A 22926-nucleotide genomic window follows, 5' to 3' on the forward strand; every position below is an offset into this window, starting at 1 on the left:
CAGGGTCTTTTCTGAGGCTGACATTCAACCAAGGACCATGTATGGATATAACCTAGAACCTCCACTCAGATGTAGCCTGTGGTAGCTCAGTAACCAATTGGTTTCCCAAAGTGAGGGGAACAGGGACTATTTCTAACAGGAACTCAATGACTGGCTCTTTGGTCTCCCCACCCCCGAAGGGAGGAGCAGTCCTGTTAGGCCACAGAGGAGGGCTTTGCAGCCAGTCCTGAAGATACCTGATAAAACAGGATCAGATGAATGGGGAGGAGGTCCCCCCTATCAGTGGACTTGGAAAGGGGCACGGTGGAGATGAGGGAGGGAGGGAGGGACTGGGAGGGAATGAGGGATCGGGACACGGCTGGGATACAGAGTTAATAAAATGTAACTGATAAAAAAAATAAAAAAAAAAGAAAACAGCATAATTAAATCTAAAAAAAAAAAATACACTGCTTCCTGGGCTGTCTCTGGCTTGAACTCAGTGCTGGTTCTTTGATCACCTCCCCCTGAGGGGGGTTGGAGTGGGGTGTATAGCCTTTTCAGGCCATCGAGGAAGACAAGGCAACCAGTCCTGATGAGACCTGATAGGCTAGGATCAGAGGGAAGGGGAGCAGGACCTCCCCTATCGGTGGACTTTGGGAGGGGAATGGGAGGAGATGAGGGAGGAAGACCCTGAGAAGGGTCTCTGTTATACACTTAAATCTTCCTGGACACACCCTCATATACTTTCCCTTAGGTATATTTGTTAGTTGATTCTAGATTCATTCAAGCTTGTGATCAAGAATAATCAACACTCTGATTATTTAAACTTTGGGCTTACTTACTTTACTTCTTCTTAGATGCTTATAATTTGTGCATAGACTCACTTGGCTCAGATACACAGTAGAATAGAGCAGATAAAATAGATACTCCTCAAAGAGTCCTATATAGTAATGCAGTAAGCAATTTCTACATATTTTTCTACTCCTTATTTTTTCTTTTATTAAATTTAAAATTTTTTCTTCTATATATTTTATTTTTTTAATTATTTTTACAATTTATTCATTTTATATCCTGATTGTAGCCTCCTTCCTCAGCTCTTCCCTGTCCCACCACTCTCCCTCTCTCTTCCCCCTATCCCTTCCTCTAGTCCACTGAAAGTGGGAGTTCTCTTCTCCTACTCTCTGCACCTAGCTTATCACATCTCATCAATACTACTGTGGCCTCTGTGGTCTAGCAAGACTGCATCTTCAGAGGGAAGTGATCAAAGAACAGGCAGCTGAGTTCATGCCAGAGGCAGCCTCTGCTCCCCTTACTCAGGAAGCATGTGGAGACTGAGATGCCTATGGACTACATCTGAGCAGGGAGTCTAGGTCTTCTCCATGCATGGTCCTTGGTTGGTACATCAGAACCCCCTCGGCTCAGATTTTTTAACTTTGTTGGTCTCCTTGTGGAGCTCCTGTCTGAGACAGGTCTTTCTACCTCCCCCTTCTTCCATAAGACTCCTTGCACTCTGCCCAAAGTTTGGCTATGAGTCTCAGCATCTGCTTTGATACCCTGTTGGGTGGAGCCTTTCAGAGGACTCTCTATAATAGGCTTCCCTCCTGTTCCCTCTCTTCCACTGCTTCTGGTGTCTATCCTGTTTGAATTTCTACTCCTTATTAATGGGTAATGAATACTTGTCATAAAAAATCTCAAAGCTGATAGAAACTTTTAGTTAAGACTGCTTTTGCTTGTGGCAACATTCAAGAGGGTACAGTATGTAAACATAGTATCTATTTACTCATCGCTATAATAGTAAACAACAGCTTTGCTCCTCTCCACTGATCAAGTCCCACGTATAAGCTTACCACATCCATGTAGGCATCCATTTACAATCCTTATAAAACTCATGAAATTTCTCTCTCTATATACATTATATGATATAACTGTAGTAACATTTAGTGACAACTATTTTAGAGGCATTTAATGACTTTTTTAAGCTTAAGGAAAGGTTTATTTCAAACACGCCTCTGCAAAAAGATAAAGCGGATTTTTAAAAAGTGTACATTTTAGTATAGAATTAAGTCATTGTAATACACAACTAAAGTAAAAATAAGGTTATCAGAGATCTTCCAGAAGCCAGTGAAGAGAATGTGAGCAGAAAAGGTCACCAGGAAATCCTACTCGGATTGTGGGAGCAGTGGAAAAACCCACTCAGTGGTGTCACCATCAAAGTATGTAAAGCAGAGCCTGGGAGGAGTACCTCTCTTACTTGCCACTCCACATGTGGTAGGTAGGAGACCTGGAAAGTGTCCATGAAAATTTCTCTTCAGCTCAGTGCACACTTCTCATACCCCCAGGCTTAACCTATACCTAAATCACCTCTAGCTCCCTTCTTTCACTTTTGATTCTGCTAATGCATCTTTTGAGCTATCATTTAAGTGCAAATCTGGATAGATCTTCCCATTCCTTCAACATTTTCATGAACAAGGGGACTGTTCCCTCTTCTCAGAGCTCACTTCCCCAGCTGCCTCAACTCCAGCTACTGTACCCTAGGTGCAGCTAGCCTTGGGCTTCATGCCCCTCCCTCCTATTGACTATTCCTTCTTTCTATCTCTAATCTCTTCTTTTTTATTGCATTTCAAATTAAACTGTCCGAAGAGAAGCATTCCCTAACTTATTTTGCACCCACACACATTCTAGGTAAGTCTTACTAACAATTCTACTTCACAGGATTTCTGTATTCCATCCAATAAAACTAAGTACGCGTAGGCACTTAAGATTATCTTTTTCACTATTATATTCACAATTCTTAACACAGTGGTACAGACATTTTAGTCATGGCGCAAAGGGTGAAGTTCATTTATTTTCAGTGTTTTACAGCTGTACATACTATAACCATAACCCTCTTTTGCATTTTATTCCCAAAACCAATGATATAAGAATATTAAAGAAATTTATGAACCTATTACATTATGCTTGATACACTCTATTTTTGTTTGTTTAATTTTTTTTTCAATAATTTCTGCAAAATACTGATTAACTATATTTTAACAATAATTTAATTCAACAGTAATAATACCTTAATATCTTTTATATAATGATAATGTTTTTTTTATTTAAACATTAGCAATAAGGATTTTTCTTTTATTTCTGAGTTGCCAAGCTTTGGTATGTTTAAGTATAATCATATAAATATATATAAGCATACACATATAAATATATATGCATATATTTGAAATGTTTTATAAGTGTTATGCTTCTAGCAGTGTATCTTAAAAACCAGTATCAACAGTATTAATCTCCTTCCTCCTTTTAAACTGTTGACATTGTACGTTTATAACTGAGCAATTCTATGAAGTCAGAGCCTCTTTTGATTCTAGCCGCAAGCTTGATTGGATGTCTTTTAATGTTCATTTTTTTGACATCTGGAGATTATTTCTTACATCCAGTGGCAACAAGTCTTAGCATCAATGGTTTTCCCTTTACAGGAGCTATGTAATTATACAATCTGGGCAGGAGTTGATGGGGCTGACATTCATTTTCATGAAGTTGACAGTGCTTGCTATTATTATACTTCACTTTAGGCTTTCCGTGTGTGTGTGTCTATGAATGTGATTCTAAATTACACAGATGTTCCAATCAGGCGCATATGAAGCACCCTTGAGTGGACCCTACTTCCCTAACTTCTCTAATCAGATTGTATGACCCTGAACAATCGTTGGGAGACAGTTTAAAAAGAAGATATTTTGTTTGTTTCTTTCTTTATAATCTAGACTAGTAGCCTTATATAACATAACAGAATGAGAAAACTAATCCTTAAATAGCGATACTCATATAGTGAAATGCCCATCAAATAGTGATGGGTAGGTTATAGTTTAGAGAGGTGCATGTTTAAGGCACTCCCTGGAAAATAAAATCTATAGGAAAAGTTTTTATTATATTCTTCTCCATTTGAATATATGCTGTACCATTGTTCTAGAAATTAAAAATATTATTTAAATATAATTCTATAAATTTAAGAAGGGATAATAAACATTAAGGAACTGGAAAGTGGCACTTATTTACCTCTTAAGGTATTTCCCACATCATTCTTTTTTTAATTTAATTTTAGCTATATATTTATTTATTACAATTTACTCACTTTGTATCCCAGCTGCAACCCCCTCCCTTGTCTCCTCCCAGTCCCACCCAACCTCTCTTTTCTCCCCCTATGTTTTTTCCCTAGTCCTCTGATAGGGGAGGATCTCCTCCCCTTTTATCTGACCCTAATCTATTAGGTCTCATTAAGGCTAGCTACATCATCTTTTTCTGTGGCCTGACCTGCTGCACACCCCCAGGAGGAGGTGATCAGAGAGCCTACCACTGAGAGTTCAAGTCAGAGGCAGTCCCTGTTCCCATTACTAGGGAACCCACAGAGAAACTGAGCAGCCAATGTGCTTCCTTTGAACAGGGGGTCTAGGTCCTCTCCATGCATGGTCCTTAGTTGGAGTATCTGTCTCTGCAGGTCCCCTGGGCCCAGGTATTTTGGCACTGTTGTTTTCCTTTCCTACATCATTCTTATGGGTGAATTTTCACATTTTCTCGTCTGTCAAGTATATTCAGGAAATCACAGAATATTGTCCTTAGTTCCCTTAACATCTTTAGATTTCATATTATTTTTAGAATGTATTTTAAAAATCAACATGTTTCAGAAAGGGAAAATATGGAAACCAAGCAATAATCTTCTACTTGATGTATTGGGAGAAAACTTCTTATGTATTTTGCAAAGAGGCTCAAGTTCACTTTGAAAGCAGGGATTTTATTGAGAGTAAATCTCACAGATCTTAGAAACTGGTGAGTTCACTCTGCAGTCACATTGTTCACTTAAGTGCTCATCCTGCCGTGAGGGAAGTGTGGACAGCCTCTGAGAGTATAGAATAGGGACCCAAAAGAAGCTCTCATCAAATTTCAGCGTAGAGATTGACAGAGAAAATAGTGGGACATACCTCAGGTTTAACCACCCAGACGACTGAGGTGAGAAATAAAACTTAGAAGGAATTTCTCTCAAAAAAAAAAAAAAAAAAAAAAAAGCCTCTTGAAGACATGACTTTAAAGTCAGGCTTTGAAGAGGAAGATGAGTTATCAGGAAACGTTGTGGAGGTAAGGGTGGTGTTTTAAGAACTGTTTGCCTCAGTAATTCTAACGCACAAAAGCAATTGTTAAGCGAGACCAATGAAAATACTTATGGAAAACATGTTTGCCTTTCTACTTAAAAATTATAGCTAAAATCTGGAGAAACAGCTGCCAATATTGCTAGAGAGCTGGCGGAACAGACTAGAAATCATTTGAATGCTGGGGACATCACCTACTCAGTTCGTGCCATGGACCAGCTGGTTGGCCTCCTGGATGTACAGCTCAGGAATTTGACGCCAGGAGGAAAAGACAGTGCGGCACGCAGCTTGAACAAGGTGAGAACTTCAGCCCTGTCTGTCTTTCAGTTTGAAGTAGTCAGTGAGACAGACATTCTTGCTTATGGGTTTGTTTGTTTTTTTTTTCTTCCTTCAAGTTGCATGGTTCAAAAAAGAAGCGATAATTACATTCAATTGACTTTACTATTTCATTGTAATCACAGCCTTATTTGACTCTTAATTTTAGGAAATATGGGCCACATATGTGGTTTATATTTGCTGTGCTATTTGCGGTAGTACGTTCTCAATTTCTCAAATGTTAAATTGTAAACTTAGTGTGGATGGATGAATGCAGCTGGTTATTGTTGTCTATAAACTCCTCTGTCAATACAATTGACAGTGTTATGAGTGTTCAGTCAGAAAGCAGAGATTGAAAAAGTATTAACAAAAGATATTAAAATTCATTAGATTTTTTTCCCCACTGGATTTTTTAACCTAGTTAATATTACTTTTAAATACTGCTAGGGCAAGAAATTGGATTTTAATATATACTTCATTTAATTTTTAAATGACTCAAATTTTTGTTTCATAGCCAATGAAATTTTTACTTTTATTTCTGTAAATTTTAATTTTAAATAAACAAATTTAAATGTTACATTTATGATTTTTTCATATTTTAGTAAACATTTTATTTGCATAAATATCTTATATAAATTATAAACAGAAAGTACATGCTACATATTAATAATTTATATATATCTAAATATTACATAATAGACTAACCTCATGGTGTCAAATACCATCAAATGAAGATGCTCCCAAAAAGTATGACTGAATTTCATGACCTGGACTATTAACATAGTCTTTCCAACTTTAAAAATAGAAGATTTTGACAGTGGAAGGCTAAATATTCCTCTAAGAAATTAATTTTGAAAATATTTCCCTTTTGAAAAAGGAAAAAAAAGACATTATAGATTTGTCTTTTACTGACTGTAGTTCTCTGTTTTAGTGGGGAAAAATTGCTATTCATTAAAAGGAAGAGATGTCTTTATATAGTAATCACTCAACATTAAAAAGCTAGATATTTTATCTGGCAGATAGCTCTTATTGCAGTTTCTTCTTTGGTAAGCACAATTTTGGTCTTTAGGTTTCCTTGTCATGATGAACAAGAAGGAATTACTGGTGGGTTTTATTTTCTGTTTTGTTTTTTCATTTGTATCCTGACAGAATCACAACCAAGCCCTTATGGTCTGGCATGCTGTGGTCTTAGTATTGTTACCCCAGTTGACTTGAGGCTACTAATGAATATGGCTGCTAGCTATTCTTATTTTAATGGGCTGGGAGTACTGATTTCTATTAATGTTACATATCCATAACATGACTTGTTATTGCAATACTTTGTATTTTTATTTAAAAGTGGTGTTGGTGTCTGAGGCTATCAGGTAAAGCCGGCAATTAATGTCACATTCTAACTGGCTACAGCTAATCAGCTTGCCTAGGCTGAATATCAAATAACTACATAATGGGCAGATTTCCATTCCTGAGGCTTTTTAATGTCCTCCTTTGTTTCTCATTTGGCTCTCTTCAATTGTTTATATAATGCAGTTTGTCATATGTTAATTTGCATGAAGGGGTAGGGAGATGGGAGGGCAAAGGTTACTCATGTGCTTGCTGGCTTGCTCTCATTTCCTGTGATTCCTACTCCCTCCCTACCCCCACCCCCAAGGAGTTCCAGCCCATCAGATTTGCAAAGTCAACTAGGTACAAATCAATTGCACTCCACATTGAAATTCTGGAGGGCTCAGAGCCCTACATTACTGTGATGTGAGTCAGTGATCTGAATGACAGTGCTGGTGATTCACTTGCACTCATTCCTGACTTCATTCTTCAGCAGTTACTGCTCCCTCATTGAAGAAAGCATGAATTAGAGTTGGTTCAGTATTAGCTACGCAAAAAGCTGCTCCCTAAAAATGAATAAATCAATTTTGCAACTTGAGGCTAATGACCAAGGGAACTGAAAAACACGGGGGAAAAAGGAGATGAAATCCCACAGTCTGATTTGTAAACATTTGGGTCACTCATTTAAACAGTGTGAATGAAGGGTTATTGATTATTCATTTTAGCACCAGGAGAAAATATTTAGGCCTGAATATAAACTTGTGTCAACAAAAAACAAATTAAATCAAGCTTCTTATGCCACCAGTTTCTGAAATGTTTTCCATTTTGGCCAAAGACTGTCAAACGGAATTCTTTAAGAAATAAAAGAAGCAGCAAGTCAGGAAATGAATCACACTCTGTTAATCTGAAGTTGTCTGATGCTTGGTATTTGTCCCCGTGGCTTAAGTAGTTACAATGAATGGGCATTTCTATCTTCTTTATAATAGAACTTTCGAAGGTATGAATGAACACATGATATGAACACACACGTCGACCATCTAGGCTCTCTTGAAAACCGTATATAATCTCTCTCTAAAATAATGGGGTTCCAAACTTTTTTGCTTAATTGACTTAACATCTTATATCTCCACTAGTGGCTCATGAATGAATAACTAATGGGAGCTGACCTGTATCATTTCACATGAATGTCTATTGATTTCTACTAATTTCTACTAAATGTATTCAAAGGTTTCTTTCTGCCAGCAGGTGTCCACCATCTGTAATTTTTTGGGTGGGCTGTTCTGAAAAAGGGTTTTGGCCACTATAATGCTGCATAGCCTTCATTTTCCTCTGTAAAAATAGTGAATCAAAAAGTAAGGTGTTTATGTAGATGTTTTCTTTTTTATTTTTTCTTCTGTCACTAACTTGTTTTTTCTATTCTGTGTTTAATCCGCTGTCTTAATGGATTCAGCTTCAGAAAAGAGAGCGCTCTTGCAGAGCCTATGTCCAGGTACTTTCTGTGTTTTTATCAATGTGTTAAGTTGTTGAATTGTCTCTGTTGGTGATCGCATGTATGGGCATCGGAGTGAAAATGATAATGTGACATATTGAGTGAAAGGAACTTGAGGGAGTATGTTCAGAATGGAAAGAATGGGACTGTGTTAAAAGGAGAGCTGATGATGCCAAGTTCTGTAAAACATGAGAAACGTAGACTAGAGAGAAGGTAAGATGCAGTGTGAGGCATTTTCACCTACGAGCTGAGTCTGATGTAACATACATCTCCATTTTCTTTCTTAGAGTCACTTTATAGATTTGATTTGTATGCTTAATTGTCAGTTCATTCGGAATCACCAGTCAGAGTCATGTAAAGAAAGACACAATATAGGCTGTTAGAAATAATCTTAGTTCTCTTCCAAATTGGAACTCAAAACTCCCAACCGGATTATGGCTAGGTTACTCTATCATCAAGATGATATCTAAATGTAAGTTTTATCCATATAATCTGTGAAAACTTAGTTTCCAAACAATGCAGTCCTTGTGGTCTTAGGGTTTAGTGTGAAAGAGAACAATATTACTCAAGCTGGCTATCTTCCTGGGATTTTTTTTTTCTTGTTTTGTTTGGGAAGGTTGGGTTTTTTTGTTTGTTTGTTTGTTTTTTGTTCTTTTTAAAAATCTATCTATCTATGTATATATATTATATATTATTTTTGTTTATTTTTTTTCCAAGACATAGTTTCTCTTTGTAACAGGGCCCTGGCTGTCTTGGAACTCCCTTTGTAGACCAGGCTGTCCTCAAACACACAGAACTCCACCTGCCTCTTCCTCCAGAGTGCTGGGGTTAAAGGTGTGTACCACAATGCCTAGCTGTTTTGGTTTGGTTTGGTTTGTTGTTTTAGTTCTTTTTTGCTTTGTTTTGATTTTTTCTTTAAGACTAAGGGGAGATCTTAGACTTGTGTTTGAACTTCATAGTCTCTGCATGCAAATCTTAGTGTTCTATATAAGCCAATCCATTTGTGTTCAGAGAAAAATCAACACAGCAGCTAAGTTGCTGATTGTGAAGATGGGAGTACAAGTTCAAAACTGTAATGGTTTATTGGCAATTACATATATTATGAGAACATTGGCTTTGTCCCTACAAGCTGTTAAGAGCTTTGGTTGATGTAAATATTAAATATCAGTTTGTCCATTTGTATTTTTCCAATGACCTGAGTATTCATATTTGCTAATTTTATGGGTAATATAAAGCTGGGATATTAAATAATAATTAGAAAGCCACATAGCTAATATCATATCAAAAGAAACTAGGTGACCTCAGGGGAGAATCACTCAGGTTATGAAAAGCACAGCATAGGTGATGAATGAACGTGACATCTGTCCCTGCTTAGTCAGTCAGTTCTTTGTCCAGTTTGACCACATTATTTTCCCTTGCTCCACTTTTAAAAGACACAAAATCCATCATTTCCTCAAAAGCGTAAAACAAAACAAATACAATCTCTGCCTTAGGGTTTTAGCATCTAGGAGGTAATATTGGTGTGTCAAAGTTGTGCTCATCTCTCTCTAGTTAGTATTATAATGGGGAACTAGAGAGCTCATCTTGAATAAATGTGGTGTCTACCATGTCTTCTCAGCCACTCAAGGATGTATTCCAAGTTTTTGCTGTAGGTCAGGAAATTTTCAGACATACAAACTTATCCAGCATGTTTCCATCTGTAAGGTGGGGGAAAGTTTTTTTTTTTCTCCATGTCTATCTCTAGCCTAATGGGCAAGACTCTTTTAACAAAAAATAAAAAAAAATGGATGGCATAACAAAATATGTGGCAGAATAATTTATTAAATATAACCTCTATGTGACATGGAAACTTTTGAAAAAGGAAACCCAGAGAGGCAGAGAAACCCAGGTATTTTTGTGTTAGGGGTGATGAGGAGCGTATTGATTGAGGAAGAGTGTGTTTGGACAAAGTGAGTGAAATGTAACCTCGGTAAACTGAGGGGAGCATAACGGGTCCTATTCACTCATATCTTTGACATCGCTGGGCCTTTGATTCTCTTCTTTGAAGATGAGCAGGTGTCTAAATGAAGGTGTGTAAATGCAATTTGCTTCAGAACAAGGTCATGAAATTTTCTTTCAATTTTGTGACCTGCTTTCTTGACGAAAGATTGGTGGGAAAAGTTCGATTAGCTTTCTGCATCTGTTGATTTCTCAAATGCCATGGTGCCATATTATGGGGTAGGATATTCTGGTCCTTAATCTTGTTGATTTCAAACTTGGATTTCTTTTTTAAAGAAAATCACAGAATAGAAAGAAATAGTATTCCTGTATTAGGAGTTAACATTGTGAGTCTGAAAGCTTTAGGATCGGAAAAATAACAGCACTTTGTGATAACCATTTAAAAGGAAAAAAAAAAAACTAATTTTCACATTGAAATTAGGAGGATTACTTTTGTATTTACATTCATTTTATGAAATAATGAATTTTGTGAGTAAGAAGATATTAAGGCTTTTCTAAGGTTTTAGAAAAACATCCTTTGGGGAAGCATAACATTCTTTGGGGAACATATGATAGGTAGGAGAAGGACCCCGTTGCAGAAAGGTGGAGAGCATGTTGCAGTCCTGGCAGGATTGTTTTCAATTGTAATCTACGCTATCCTTTTAATGGGGCTTTTGGGATAATTAGCCTTCAGGCATTTAAATCTATGAACTGCATGGTCATCCAAACATGAATCTCCAATGGAAAATTAATAGCGTAGTTTATTCAATGGCTGATTTCCTGGTGTTATAATCGACTAGCTGTGAATAAATGTTTCAGCTATTGACTAAATATCTGATGAGACACAATACAAACAGAGGCTACTGGTGATTCGGAAATGCTCTGCTCAATAATACAAGATGCTCCTTGTGATCATGTTAATGTACAGTGCCATTCCACAAAGTCCAACAGTCAAATGCTGTAAAAGCATCTGTGATGGACTCATAACGGGTATCTTATCTATTATTTGTATGTCCTGATCATGCTTGGTGCCATCTGTGAAATAGGTACTGATGTACTTGAAAGGCTTTTCACATTCAGTCTGACATGATTGCTTATCACTACAGATTCTTACAAAATGTGGCCTTCCCATATACATAAGAAAACATTCTTTTAGGGATGAGTTTGTCTACATGAATCCATTTAACTCTTAGTTCATCATTTTAAGAGTAGGAATCTATGAGCAAGAGTCTATTTATGAATTATAAAAAAATCATCTTTTGTTTTTCTTGTTTTATACCGTCTTAGTTGTGGTTTTATTGCTGTGAAGAGATGCCATGACCACACCAACTTTTATAAAGGAAAACCTTTACTTGGGCCTGGCTTACAGTTCAGGTTTAGTCCATTATCATCATGGTAAGAAGTATAGTGGCATAGAGGCAGTCATGGTGCTGGAGAAGGAGCTGAGAGTTCTACATATGGATAAGCAGGCAGCAGGAAGAGACAGTGAGACTTGGGCCTGGCTTGAGCTTCTGAAACCTCAAAGCTTACTCACCAGTGGCACACTTCTTCCAACAAGCCATACCTACACCAATAAGGCCACCCCTCCTAATAGTTCCACTCCCTATGAGCATAGGGGGCTATTTTCATTAAAACCACCACATATAGCTCTTAAAAATTTTTTTAATATTAATCACAGGTTATTTACTTTGTATCCCAGCCGTAGCCCCCTCCCTCATTCCTTCCCAATCCCACCCTATCTTCCTTATTTCCTCCCTGTTCCTTTCCAAGTCCATTACTCCCTGTCCATCTGACCCTAGCTTATCAGGTATCTTCAGGACTGGCTGCAATGTCCTCCTCTGTGGCCAAGCAAGGCTGTTCCTCCCTTGAGGGGTGGGGCACAGGGAGGTAAAAGAGCCAGTCATTGAGTTCATGGCAGAAATAGTTACTGTCCCCCTTACTAGAGAAACCCACTTGGATACTGACCTACCATGGGCTACATCCGAGCAGGGGTTCTAGCTTTTATTCTTTGCAAAAACAAAAGCATAACAAAATGAGACCTACCAACTTTCGATTATAAATGGCACATATGTGAACACTTTAAACTGGGATGAATCCTCAGAAATTGGAAACTAGCATTCTAAGATTTTGAAAAACGTTAAGTCCAATACAATTTACTTTTCTTTATATGTGACTTATAATAAAACTTTATCAATTACTGAAAGATAAAAATTGGTATTTTTCACAGTATAAAAGGACATTAATTTGTCCTGGGTATATTACTTTTTTGAAGTTGCTTGGTAATGCAGCCCTGTTGTTTAAGGGATTTAGATAGGAGAATAGCCTGGACCCCAAGATCAGCCTGGGCATTATTTAGTGAAACCTTGTCTTAAAATCAAAAGTAAAAGGCTGAGATATAGCTAGTGGTAGAGTATTTTTGTTTTATTTATGAAGAGAATTTTGAATGTTATAGCGGGAGAGATAAGACTGTCATAGGAATGCAATAAAACAACTACTATAATGTAGCATTACCAGAAGGGGACTTAGAGATAAAGCACTTGAGTGAGTAAAAAGGAGATGAAGAGCCTGGCCAAGGCCACAGAGCTAATACTGATAACATCAGGACAGCTCTCCTGATGTTCATCTTGGTTTTGTCCATGAAGGTGAAAAATAACGATAGCTTGTTATTATTAGTAAGGACATTTGGGCCAGAGAGATGGCTTAGAGGTTAAGAACAGAGGACCTGGGTTTGATCCCTAGCACAGACATGACAGCTCACAACTACAAATGCCCTCTTCTGACCTAGTCAAACATTCTATGCTTCTGGTGCACAGACATATATACATGCAGGCAAAACACTCATAAAATAAAAAGCAAAATAAAATTTTAAAAGAACATTCACTAGGTCAGCTAGGTGGCTAACATGCAGAACACTAAATATCTCTATTATTTATTTATATCTTACTTTGAGACAGGTTCTCTTTATGTAAAACTGTCTCCAGCTGAACTTTTCCTGTCTCACTTTGATGCATCCTAAGATCACAGGCAAGAAAGAAGTGTTCATACATATTATTCAATATTTATAAGAACATTATAATTCTTACATTTCGTTATTTTCAGAGTGAAAATGGAGGCCCATAAAGAGTTAATTAATTTCCATGGAATCATAGATCTACACTGTAATGACTGAAGAGAGGTAGAAATTTGAAGCTGATATGAAAGCTTATATACATTGACCCCTGCAATACTGAACATGCACTAGCCCCCATCCCAGAAGCAGGATCTGTCGTTTGTGTTATATGTCTTGGATTGTGTGTGTGTGTGTGTGTGTGTGTGTGTGTGTGTGTGTGTGTGGATTTCATAGGTTCGTGACTCTCTGTTCATTATGGGTCAGATGAGGTAACATTTGAGAATATGATCCATGAACCAGCAAAAGACCATGTGCTTCCAATCAGATTGGTGTGACTTTAATAATAATTTGGAGATGTGGTACAAATGTGTACATGTGAGCAGGACCAAGTGCTTAAGAACAAGTGTCCCTGTGTGTTTACACGAGCTTTTGCTTAGTTTTTTTCAGCTTTAAATGACTATCCTTCAATTAAAGCTCTTTGTTTGTAACATTGTTCTCTTCTTCAGAAGGAACTATTAAGAGTTACTGGTGTTCCTTTTCTACCCCTACTTTAAAATTAAAACATTTTCTTAGTGAGTATATTTTTTACCTTTTTGTTATTGCTCCTCAGCTCCCCAAGGTAATGTGTTCTTCCTAAAGTCTGTAGTCCTGCTTCACTGTAGGAGCGATATATAAGTATATATGCACATCATAGGGATTCCAGCCACCATCAAGACCCAGTGTGCCACTGCAAGTTGCTGAGTCTTTCACTCTAAGAAGTAAGGACTGAGCAATTTGAGTGACCAGGAATAGACAGTCAATTTTATGAGTGTGTCTGTGCTGGATGCTAAGGTAATAATTCAAGATTTTTAACATTAAAAAATTGGAAAAGAAAATTTGCTAAAAGATTAAAAGTGCCAGAGGAAAGAAGACATGAAATGAAATGACAGAAAGTTTTTCGGTCCAGCCACTGAAGTGGTGATGTCACCATTTTTTGAAATGAACCATTTGTGACTAGTTTTAGAAGAAGGGGTGAAGAGCCTACCGTGAGGCATGGTGAAATTTGGCTTTAATAGACATGTAGTACATGTGCTAAATATACAGGTTTGGATTTAGTTTGAGGAGATTATCACTCCATGCTGTTAACTAACAGTGGCATTTAAAGCCACTGTACTAGGTGCATGGTTTATTTTTAATAGAGTTTTAAAGGCCAAAGCATAGGTTTTGCTGGTACTGACTGACAGCTAGGCTTGTTCATGCATCCTTAACATGCCAGCTAAGGTGACAAATTATACTTAAAAGCAAAAATGGATTTATTTACAGTGGCCACATTTGAATGAGGAACAGTTCAGGGCATCCAGTGACTGTCAAATCTAGTTGCTTTATCTTGAATTTTAGGGTTAAATAAAGTATAGGAAACATGGACAGTTAAGTACTCTTTGTCAAGATGTGTTCCCACCCATTACTTACCCATCATGGACCCAGCTCTGGTTGTTCCTGCAAGGAGGCCTAATGAGTTCTCAGAACTAAGTGAAATCTCTTTCTCTTTTGGCTTATGCTGGGCTTTAGCTTTTTTTCACACTGGATTTAATTTTGTAGGGTCATCAATCTGATAAGTGTTTCTCTTTAGAAACATCTTTTTCCCTTCAAGAATTGCTACTGAATGAGGGCACAGGAAAGAAGAAGAAGAAGAAAAAGAAGAAGAAGAAGAAGAAGAAGAAGAAGAAGAAGAAGAAGAAGAAGAAGAAGAAGAAGAAGAAGAAGAAGAAGAAGAAGCTGGTGTTGAGTTCCAGCTCCCTATAATATGATGAGATCAAAGAGTGGAAGAAACTCCAACAACTGCTACTGAAGAGCACAGCAGTAAGGACAACAGTGCAAGCAAAAGCAAGAGAGCCTGCAATCTTGAAATCACCACAAGTGCTTTTTATTTTTACTATTTTAATTATGTGTATGGCTGTGTGAGATTGCACATATGAGTGCATGTTGGAGGCTAGAGGCATCCCTGTTCCTCATTCAAATGTGGCCACTGTAAATAAATCCATTTTTGCTTTTAAGTATAATTTGTCACCTTAGCTGGCATGTTAAGGATGCATGAACAAGCCTAGCTGAATGCTCTTGGAGCTTGAGTTACTGGTGGTTGTCCAGTAATTGACATGGGTACTGGGAACAGAGTTTGAGTCCTCTGTAAGTTGGCTCAGCTTCATTAACTGCTAAGCCAACTCTCCAGCCACACCCCAAGGAAGAAGAAATGATGTTCAGTGCTGCAGAACCTGCTCAAAAATGATGATCTAAAATTTTAAGCACAAAAGTACTACCAATGTCTGATGAGTGCGAAGAATTCCACACACAGTCCAGAAATCTGCACCTTGGCAAAATATCTGAAGACTTTTTGCCCATCCTTTTCATTTTTTTGTGTCACTAATGCAGGCTTTCTGTGAACCGAAGTTGCTACTTGCACCTTTGACAAAGTGCAAATTGAATTATGCCAGTTTTACTTGGGTGCCTTCGGTGCATGAGACAAGAAGGAGTCTATGTTCCATTTATATTGCTAGGAAGAAATTAATGAGTATTTTCAAGTTCCTTGTTTGGTCACTTAATTGGCTATGTGACAAAGAGCTCTGTGGTGCATGTCAAACAACTTTCTTAGCCCTCTAATGATTTGTGCTTTGCCTGACTTGTGATACTATCCTGTGTGGCCTGTCAGGCTGGATAGCCTTGTTAAAGTGGCTAGAATAAATTGGCTAGCACTATGCATACAACGTAGTATATTAACCACAGCAACAGGGAGTACTTTTAGCAGTTCTTTCAATAGATTTCCTTGTTTGCCCATAAGCATCAAAGCCACCCCAAACTTTCATTTAATATAATTAAAGGGACATCTGAAAGTAGTTTGAATCACAGCATGTTCTGGTTGTTTGGTAAGCCTTTGTTAAAGCCCTCTGAACTTAATATCTTTCACAGCTTGATAAATCTGTGCTTGGTTTGTGTCAGTAAGAGAAAAAAAAAAAATATATATATATATATATAAATCTGTACCCTGCATGTTTCTGTTGACCTAAACCTATTGTGAAGAGACTGTTGAGATTAAAGGAAGGAAGTTACTTCCATCTACAAAACCAGAGTAGTTCTCTGTTCATAAAGAATAGTTAGTTATTAGAACCGCTTCTGATGAGTTGGCGTCATTTAAGTGCTGCTTCAAAGCAATTGTTGAATCAAAAGACAGAAAAATTGTGTGTAATGGGAGTAAAGTACTTCTTACAGGTGTTACTGAAGGGTTGAACAAGCCAATTCATACACTGAAAAGACCTCCAGAAGACAATGATGGGTGTTGATGGAGATCCCATTTTGACACGCTGGGAATCTCTAGCGATTGACATGGTGGGCTTCCCTGACCTGGCAGAGATGATTACCTTATGAAAAGTCATTTCTGCCTCTTCCATTTTTGCGCATTTCCTATAAGGAGGCACATGCTTCAGCTGTCACTTGTGTAGACATGGCTTGTAAATGTTCCAGAGAGTAATTCTAATAAAGATCCAGGGAAGCACCATGCTAAGTAGAATATTTGTATCTAAAACAAAATTTAAAAACATTTCTCTCCTCTCTTCAACAACTGATATTCGCTTCACTCAATTTTTGGATCAAAGCCCAAGTCATTATTTAATTGTCAAGGTGTTTATTTAAGGTCCATTCTGTGCTGCATTGCTTTCTGAACATATATTTACCTTTGGGAAAAATATAAATGCATACACTATAAAGAGATACTATTTGTGTGCGAAGCAAGAGAACATACATCCATTTACTTTGTGATTTCTTTAATAGCTTTATACGTACATAGCTAACCAGAAGGAAAAAGTTGTAAAAACAGCATTACAGATTGAAGATCCTGCTTTTAGAAACTTTCATTAGTTATTCTGGTACAGGTCAGAAAAGAAATGGAAGTTTTAAAGTGTGATTTGCAATAAAGTAGCTGCCTGATGGCTTGGAACCAAACAAATGATTCTTTAGGCCAGCTCCCAACAGAGTTATAATTTTTATAATTTCTCTTATCTAATGCATAAATTTTATATAAGAGGTAACAGGCACAGCTATTGCAACTTGAACAAACCAGAGCTTCTTCCCACACTCACTTCAGGATAGACAGTACAGCTTCTCATGGCCACTCCTTGAGATCAGCCTTGTTTTCTTTGGTTTTACCCTATTGTCAACATGGCCTTTAGCCCAGCACTTGCAAACATGCCCATATAGGTTCCAGTCAACCTGCCCTGAAAATCTTACACAGGAAACAGGAAAATAAATGGTTAAAGTTTGTATCCAAAATTCTGTTCATTCAGCCCCTTCTGATCCAACCTCACAGACTGCTCTGTACATGCGGTGAAATTCCACAGTGAAAGAGCACAACATTTTAGCTGGATACAGTGCCCAGTGGTTGCCTAAAACAATGGGGATCTAGGAAGCTACGTTTTCAGATACTGGTGCTAGGAGCCTTGCCCAAAAATGTATATACATACACCTCCACATACATACACACACATACATATACATACACAGACACACATCTATACATACACATTCATACACATAAATACACATATTCATACATACCCATACACACAAATAAGCATACATACTCACTCATACCCATACACACAGACACATATTCATATCATACACACACACACACACACACACACACACACACACACGACAAAGAAAATAAAACATAGTTTTGCATATGTGCAAATATGTACAAGTTTGAAAACTGCCAAACTGATATTTTTGAAGGGGCAGATTCTATAACTGGATTTTCTGTTTTCACAAATTTCTGTATTTTCATTTTTTTGTTGCTTTTTAACAGTGGACAATATTTTTTGTAAGTGTGTGTCCATAGTGATTTTATTTTCATGTTGTCTTATATAACAAAGACATTTTTAATTTATTTTTATTTATTACAATTTATTCACTTTTTTTTGCAATGTTTTAGACTTATAGAATATTTGGCCAGGTGATACAGAGTCCCTCTTACCCCTGACAGCAAGAATTTTTTTTCTTACATAAACATCTTATATTACTGGGATGAAAGAGATAAAGTAGCATTCTCTAAACTTCTTAGTTCGCTTTAATATTACTTATTATTATATTTTTTTTACCTATCTTTTCTTTGTTCTGGACCCAATGTAAGTACCACACTGGAGTTAGGGCTGTGAAAGCTCCTTCAGCTTTCCTACCAGCGCTCCTTCTTAAATGCAGAAGTATATGCTCCCTTGAAAAATAATTAACATATTTCATTTTGTTCACTCAACTAGGCCAACTGTTAGTCTTTGTCCTAGGCCAGGATTCCAAAGGAAAGGCAGGAATTCTACTCTGTTAGAGCTCACATGCTAGTTCAACAGATGGAGTGTTAAAGTAACTTTTATTTACCTGGTGATATTGGCATCTCGGAGGCTTAATGCCTCCATCTGCTAACCTAGACCTAGTCCTGAAAGCTTTTAGCCTCTCTACAATCTAATCTAGGCCTAGCATATTTTCAGCCTCTGAGATTTGTTGCTGAATAAGCTCATCCTTTCTAGCTCTTTCTGAACTCTGGCTGGTTGGTTCAACTTAGCTGTTCTAGTTCTAATTCCTCTTCAAGCTGACTGGTTCAAATACTTCTGTCAGCTTCTGACTGAATTGCTCAAACTAACTCTAGAAATTTATTCTAATCTCCTAGTTCTTTTTCATTCTCTGGCTGTTTTGTCATCTGTCATCACCTGTGTCTTACCTTGTTCTCTCACTGAAACCTGTCTCTGTAAAATTGTTCCAGTAAAATTATTGCCTTCTTTCTCTCTCTCTCTCTCTCTCTCTCTCTCTCTCTCTCTCTCTCTCTCTCTCTTTCTCTCTCTCTGTGTGTGTGTGTGTGCACCCCCTGTCTTAAGTTGTCTTTCTTTCCTCTCTGTTCTCCTGTGAGTTGGGCATATCCTATTCCATCAAATCTTTCTCTGATTTGTGACTTTTCTGCCTCTCAAAAGACATCACTTTCAAATCAGTGCTTCCTTCAAACATCGCCTTCATTGTTTGGGATTAATAGTGTGGACTAAGAGCGTGTCTGCATTCCAGGTAGATCATACAGACTTAGAAGGTCTTTGGATGTGATCAGAGCAGCCATGTTGCTGGATTAAAATTCCTCTACACTGGAGTTTATAAACAAAATAGTGCTAACAGCAAATCAGAGTAGCGCAATTGACAGAAATTCTACCAAGAGGAAAAAGATCTAGTCATGACATTGACAGGAATGCCTCTTATTGTGTGTGGAATAAGGAAGACATGCTAGGGTAGTAAGATTAAGCTTGGTCCTGACATGTTGGAATAAGACATGTGCCCAGCTTGAGAAAACATTCCAAGGTACTGAGGGTAAAGGTAGCTGAGGGGGTGGGGGATTGTTAGAGAGTTCTGGAAATAAAAAGACCAAGATAGTCATGACAACTGGTTGAAGGACCATACAATAATAGGAAGGCAGTGCAAAGTGTTCAGATTTGGACATATTTGAAAGTGTTAGCTAAGATCATGAATTCAGCTATAAATTTTATTTTCTACTGATATCCATACATGGCAATCAACTGCTTTACACACACCTGAATTCTTCCATTATTGTATTTGCTTTACTGCTGAGTCATTTTTTTTCTTATTTTTTAATTAGTTGTTTGGGAATTTTCTACAGTGCATTTTAGTCATATTCTTACTTCCCATAGCTCCTCCTGGATCCACACACACCTTTTCCTACCCTTTTCAACTTTCTATCCTCTCTGCCCATCAAGTCCAATCTGTGCTGCCTTCATACTCCTGGATGCGTGGTCTCTAACTTGAGCCTAGTCAACCTACCAGGAGCCATAGCCTTCAGGAAAACTGGCTCTTCCTCTCTCAGTTGTCAAATTCCAACCACTCCCCACATCCCCTTTTCTAAGGCTCAGATGTCATTTATGAAAAAGGAGTAGAAAAAACTGACTATGAACAGTGGCTTCAAGACACAGAAAGGCAGTTGCACATATGAACTCAACACTCACAATACAAAAAAGACAGAATCTTTTTTGTCCCAGAGGAGATGGACATGAAGTGCCACCACTAACTGATTCATCTTTAAAAATACATATCTGATCTTGACCCTACTTAAAGACTGTCCATTGAGCTCATTTGTCATTTACAAAATAATTGAACTTGTGCTTTATAGTGTCTTTGTGTTTGACTTCTCTTGCCAATCACCTATACTTTTAATTGGCTCCACCTACATCTTTGGCTCTCTACTTCCAATACACCTTACTGTTGTAGTTGAGGTCTCAGAGCCTTTATTGTCTTAATACCCTTCTTGAATTAATGCTATTTTTCTCTCTTTTGTCCTTCCCATTGTCTGAATAACTTCTCGTTACTGTCAGCACCCACTTAGCATGTCAGTTACTATGAGGTAGCATTCTTTGTCCCATTTAATACGAATATCTTCTTCCACAAGTTTATGTAACACTCAGGTCCCTTTTCCCCCAGGGCAGCAATCATCGAGCGGGTTTTTTTTTTGTTTTTGTTTTTGTTTTACGATCATGCCCCTCTTCTGACACTGTCTATTTAAAAGAAGCAGTGCTACTTTATTGTACCCTTAGGCATTTAAATTCCATTTAGCTTCTCTTGGATCTCTGAAAACTTGCTTTTGAATCAAAGCAACCAGCCCACATATTTGTGGTTACCTGCTGGTATGTCCTTGGCAGCAGAAATCTTACTTCTGTGGACACTTTCTACCACTGGTCCCCTTTCCCTCATTCTGTCTTAAATCTGCTTCTCCAGACCTTCGTCCTCAGCTCTTCACCGAATGGGCTATTGTTAAAGTCATTATTAATTTAATGCTACTTTCTCAAGGCCATCAATGACATAATCATGCTAAACCAATGCTCAATAATCAATCTGTACCTTTTTATTTTATTTATTTATTTTTTTTAATATGGGTTTCACTGTTCATCCATTCTTCAGTTGAGGGATATCTGGGCTGTTTCCACTTTCTGGCTATTATGAATAAAGCCACTGAGAACAAAGCTGAGCAAGTGTTCTTGTTGTATGGTTGAGCATCTTTCGGGTATATGCCCAGGAGTGGTATGGTGGAGGCAGCACTATTCCCAATTTTCTAAAAAAATTGTCAGATTGATTTCCAAAGTGATTGTACAAGTTTGCATTCCTACCAGCAATATAGGAATGTTCCTCTTTCTCCACAACTTTGCTAGCATGTGCCGTCACTTGAGTTTTTGATCTTGGCCATTCTGATGGGTATAAGATGGAATCTCAGAGTTATTTTGATTTGTTTATTTCTCACGACTAAGAACATTGAGCATTTCTCTAAGTGCTTCTCGGCGATTTGATATTCCTCTATTGAGAATTCTCTGTTTAGATGTACACAATGGAATTCAGCTATTAAAAACAAGGACATCATGGAAAAGATTATGCAGGAAAAGATCATCCTGAGTGAGGTAACCCAGACCCAGAAAAACACCCATGGCATATACTCACTTATATGCAGATATTGTCACATGATATAGGATAACCAGACCTAAAGAAGATATAACAAGGAGGACCCTAGGGAGGGTGCTTAATTCTTATTCAAGGGGGCAAATAGACTAGCTACCAGAAGCTGTTGAAGAGAGGGAACAGGATGGAAGCTTACCATCAATGTCTTCTGAAAGATTCCACCCAGCAGGGAATCGAAGCAGATGCTGAGACTCACAGCCAAACTTTGTGCAGAGCTCAGTGTCTTATTGAACAGTGGGGGTGGGAGAATAGAAGGATCCAGAGGGGACAGGAGCTCAACATGACCAACAGAGCCAACAAATCTGTATCTAGGGGAACCTACAGAGACTGGTGCACCAACCAAGGAACATGCATAGAGAGGACTGGGACCCCCTGCTCAGATGTAGCCTGGCATCTCAGTCTCCATGTGGGTCCCTTAGTAAGGAAAGTAGGGGCTGTCTCTGATATGGATTCTGTTGCCTGCTCTTTGATCACTTCCTCCTGTCAGGGCCACCTTGCCAAGCTTTAGAAGGAGAAGATTCAGGCAGTCCTGATGAGACTTGATAGGCTGTTGGTAGGGGAGGAGTTCTTCCTTCTTTTTCTGATGGCTGGGGTGGGGTGGGGGACAGGGATGAAGGATGGGTATGGGAGGGGAGGAGGGAGAGGGCTAGAATCAGGATGTAAATTGAATAAATTAAAAAAAAATAAGTTAAAAAACATGGGTTTCTTTATTCTTTGAGACTATAGTATAATCATATCATTTTCTACTTCCCTTTTCTCCCTCCATATCTTTCATATACCACCACCCCATCCTCTTTCAAATTCATGATCTTTTTAATTGTTAGGCTATGTATCTGTTCACATGTGTATATGTCTTTCTGTATGTGTGTTTATGTATGTGTGCATACCCATAATATGTATTTTAATCTTACCAGACCAGTCAAAAATTTGGCACTCTTGATTTTTTCCTCCTTGATATACTCCCATAAGGACACCTCACTTCATTTTCTTTCCACCAAGTAACATTATTTCTGTGCTTCTCCAATACTTCCTCCATTTTTCCCAAAACTGTTAGGTTAGAGTACTCCGTAGCATAATACTTAGTGGCTTTT

The 22926-nt window shown here is 37.8% G+C and overlaps 1 protein-coding gene across 22 annotated transcripts in view; it reads left to right on the top strand.

Moving 5' to 3' along the window:
* The window catches only part of Adgrl3 (adhesion G protein-coupled receptor L3), a 780523-nt gene that overhangs the window by 598260 nt on the left and 159337 nt on the right, over positions 1-22926 (top strand). For 19 of the 22 annotated variants that reach the window (XM_060380826.1, XM_060380806.1, XM_060380808.1 and 16 more), the window contains 2 exons: positions 5223-5408; positions 8197-8235. In XM_060380826.1, the coding sequence (XP_060236809.1) occupies positions 5223-5408; positions 8197-8235 (225 nt within the window). The remainder of the gene's footprint in view (positions 1-5222; positions 5409-8196; positions 8236-22926) is intronic. The other 3 variants (XM_060380815.1, XM_060380817.1, XM_060380818.1) reach the window with 1 other exon arrangement.

This window comes from Meriones unguiculatus, chromosome 3 (assembly GCF_030254825.1).
Source record: "Meriones unguiculatus strain TT.TT164.6M chromosome 3, Bangor_MerUng_6.1, whole genome shotgun sequence".
Taxonomy (NCBI): domain Eukaryota; kingdom Metazoa; phylum Chordata; class Mammalia; order Rodentia; family Muridae; genus Meriones; species Meriones unguiculatus.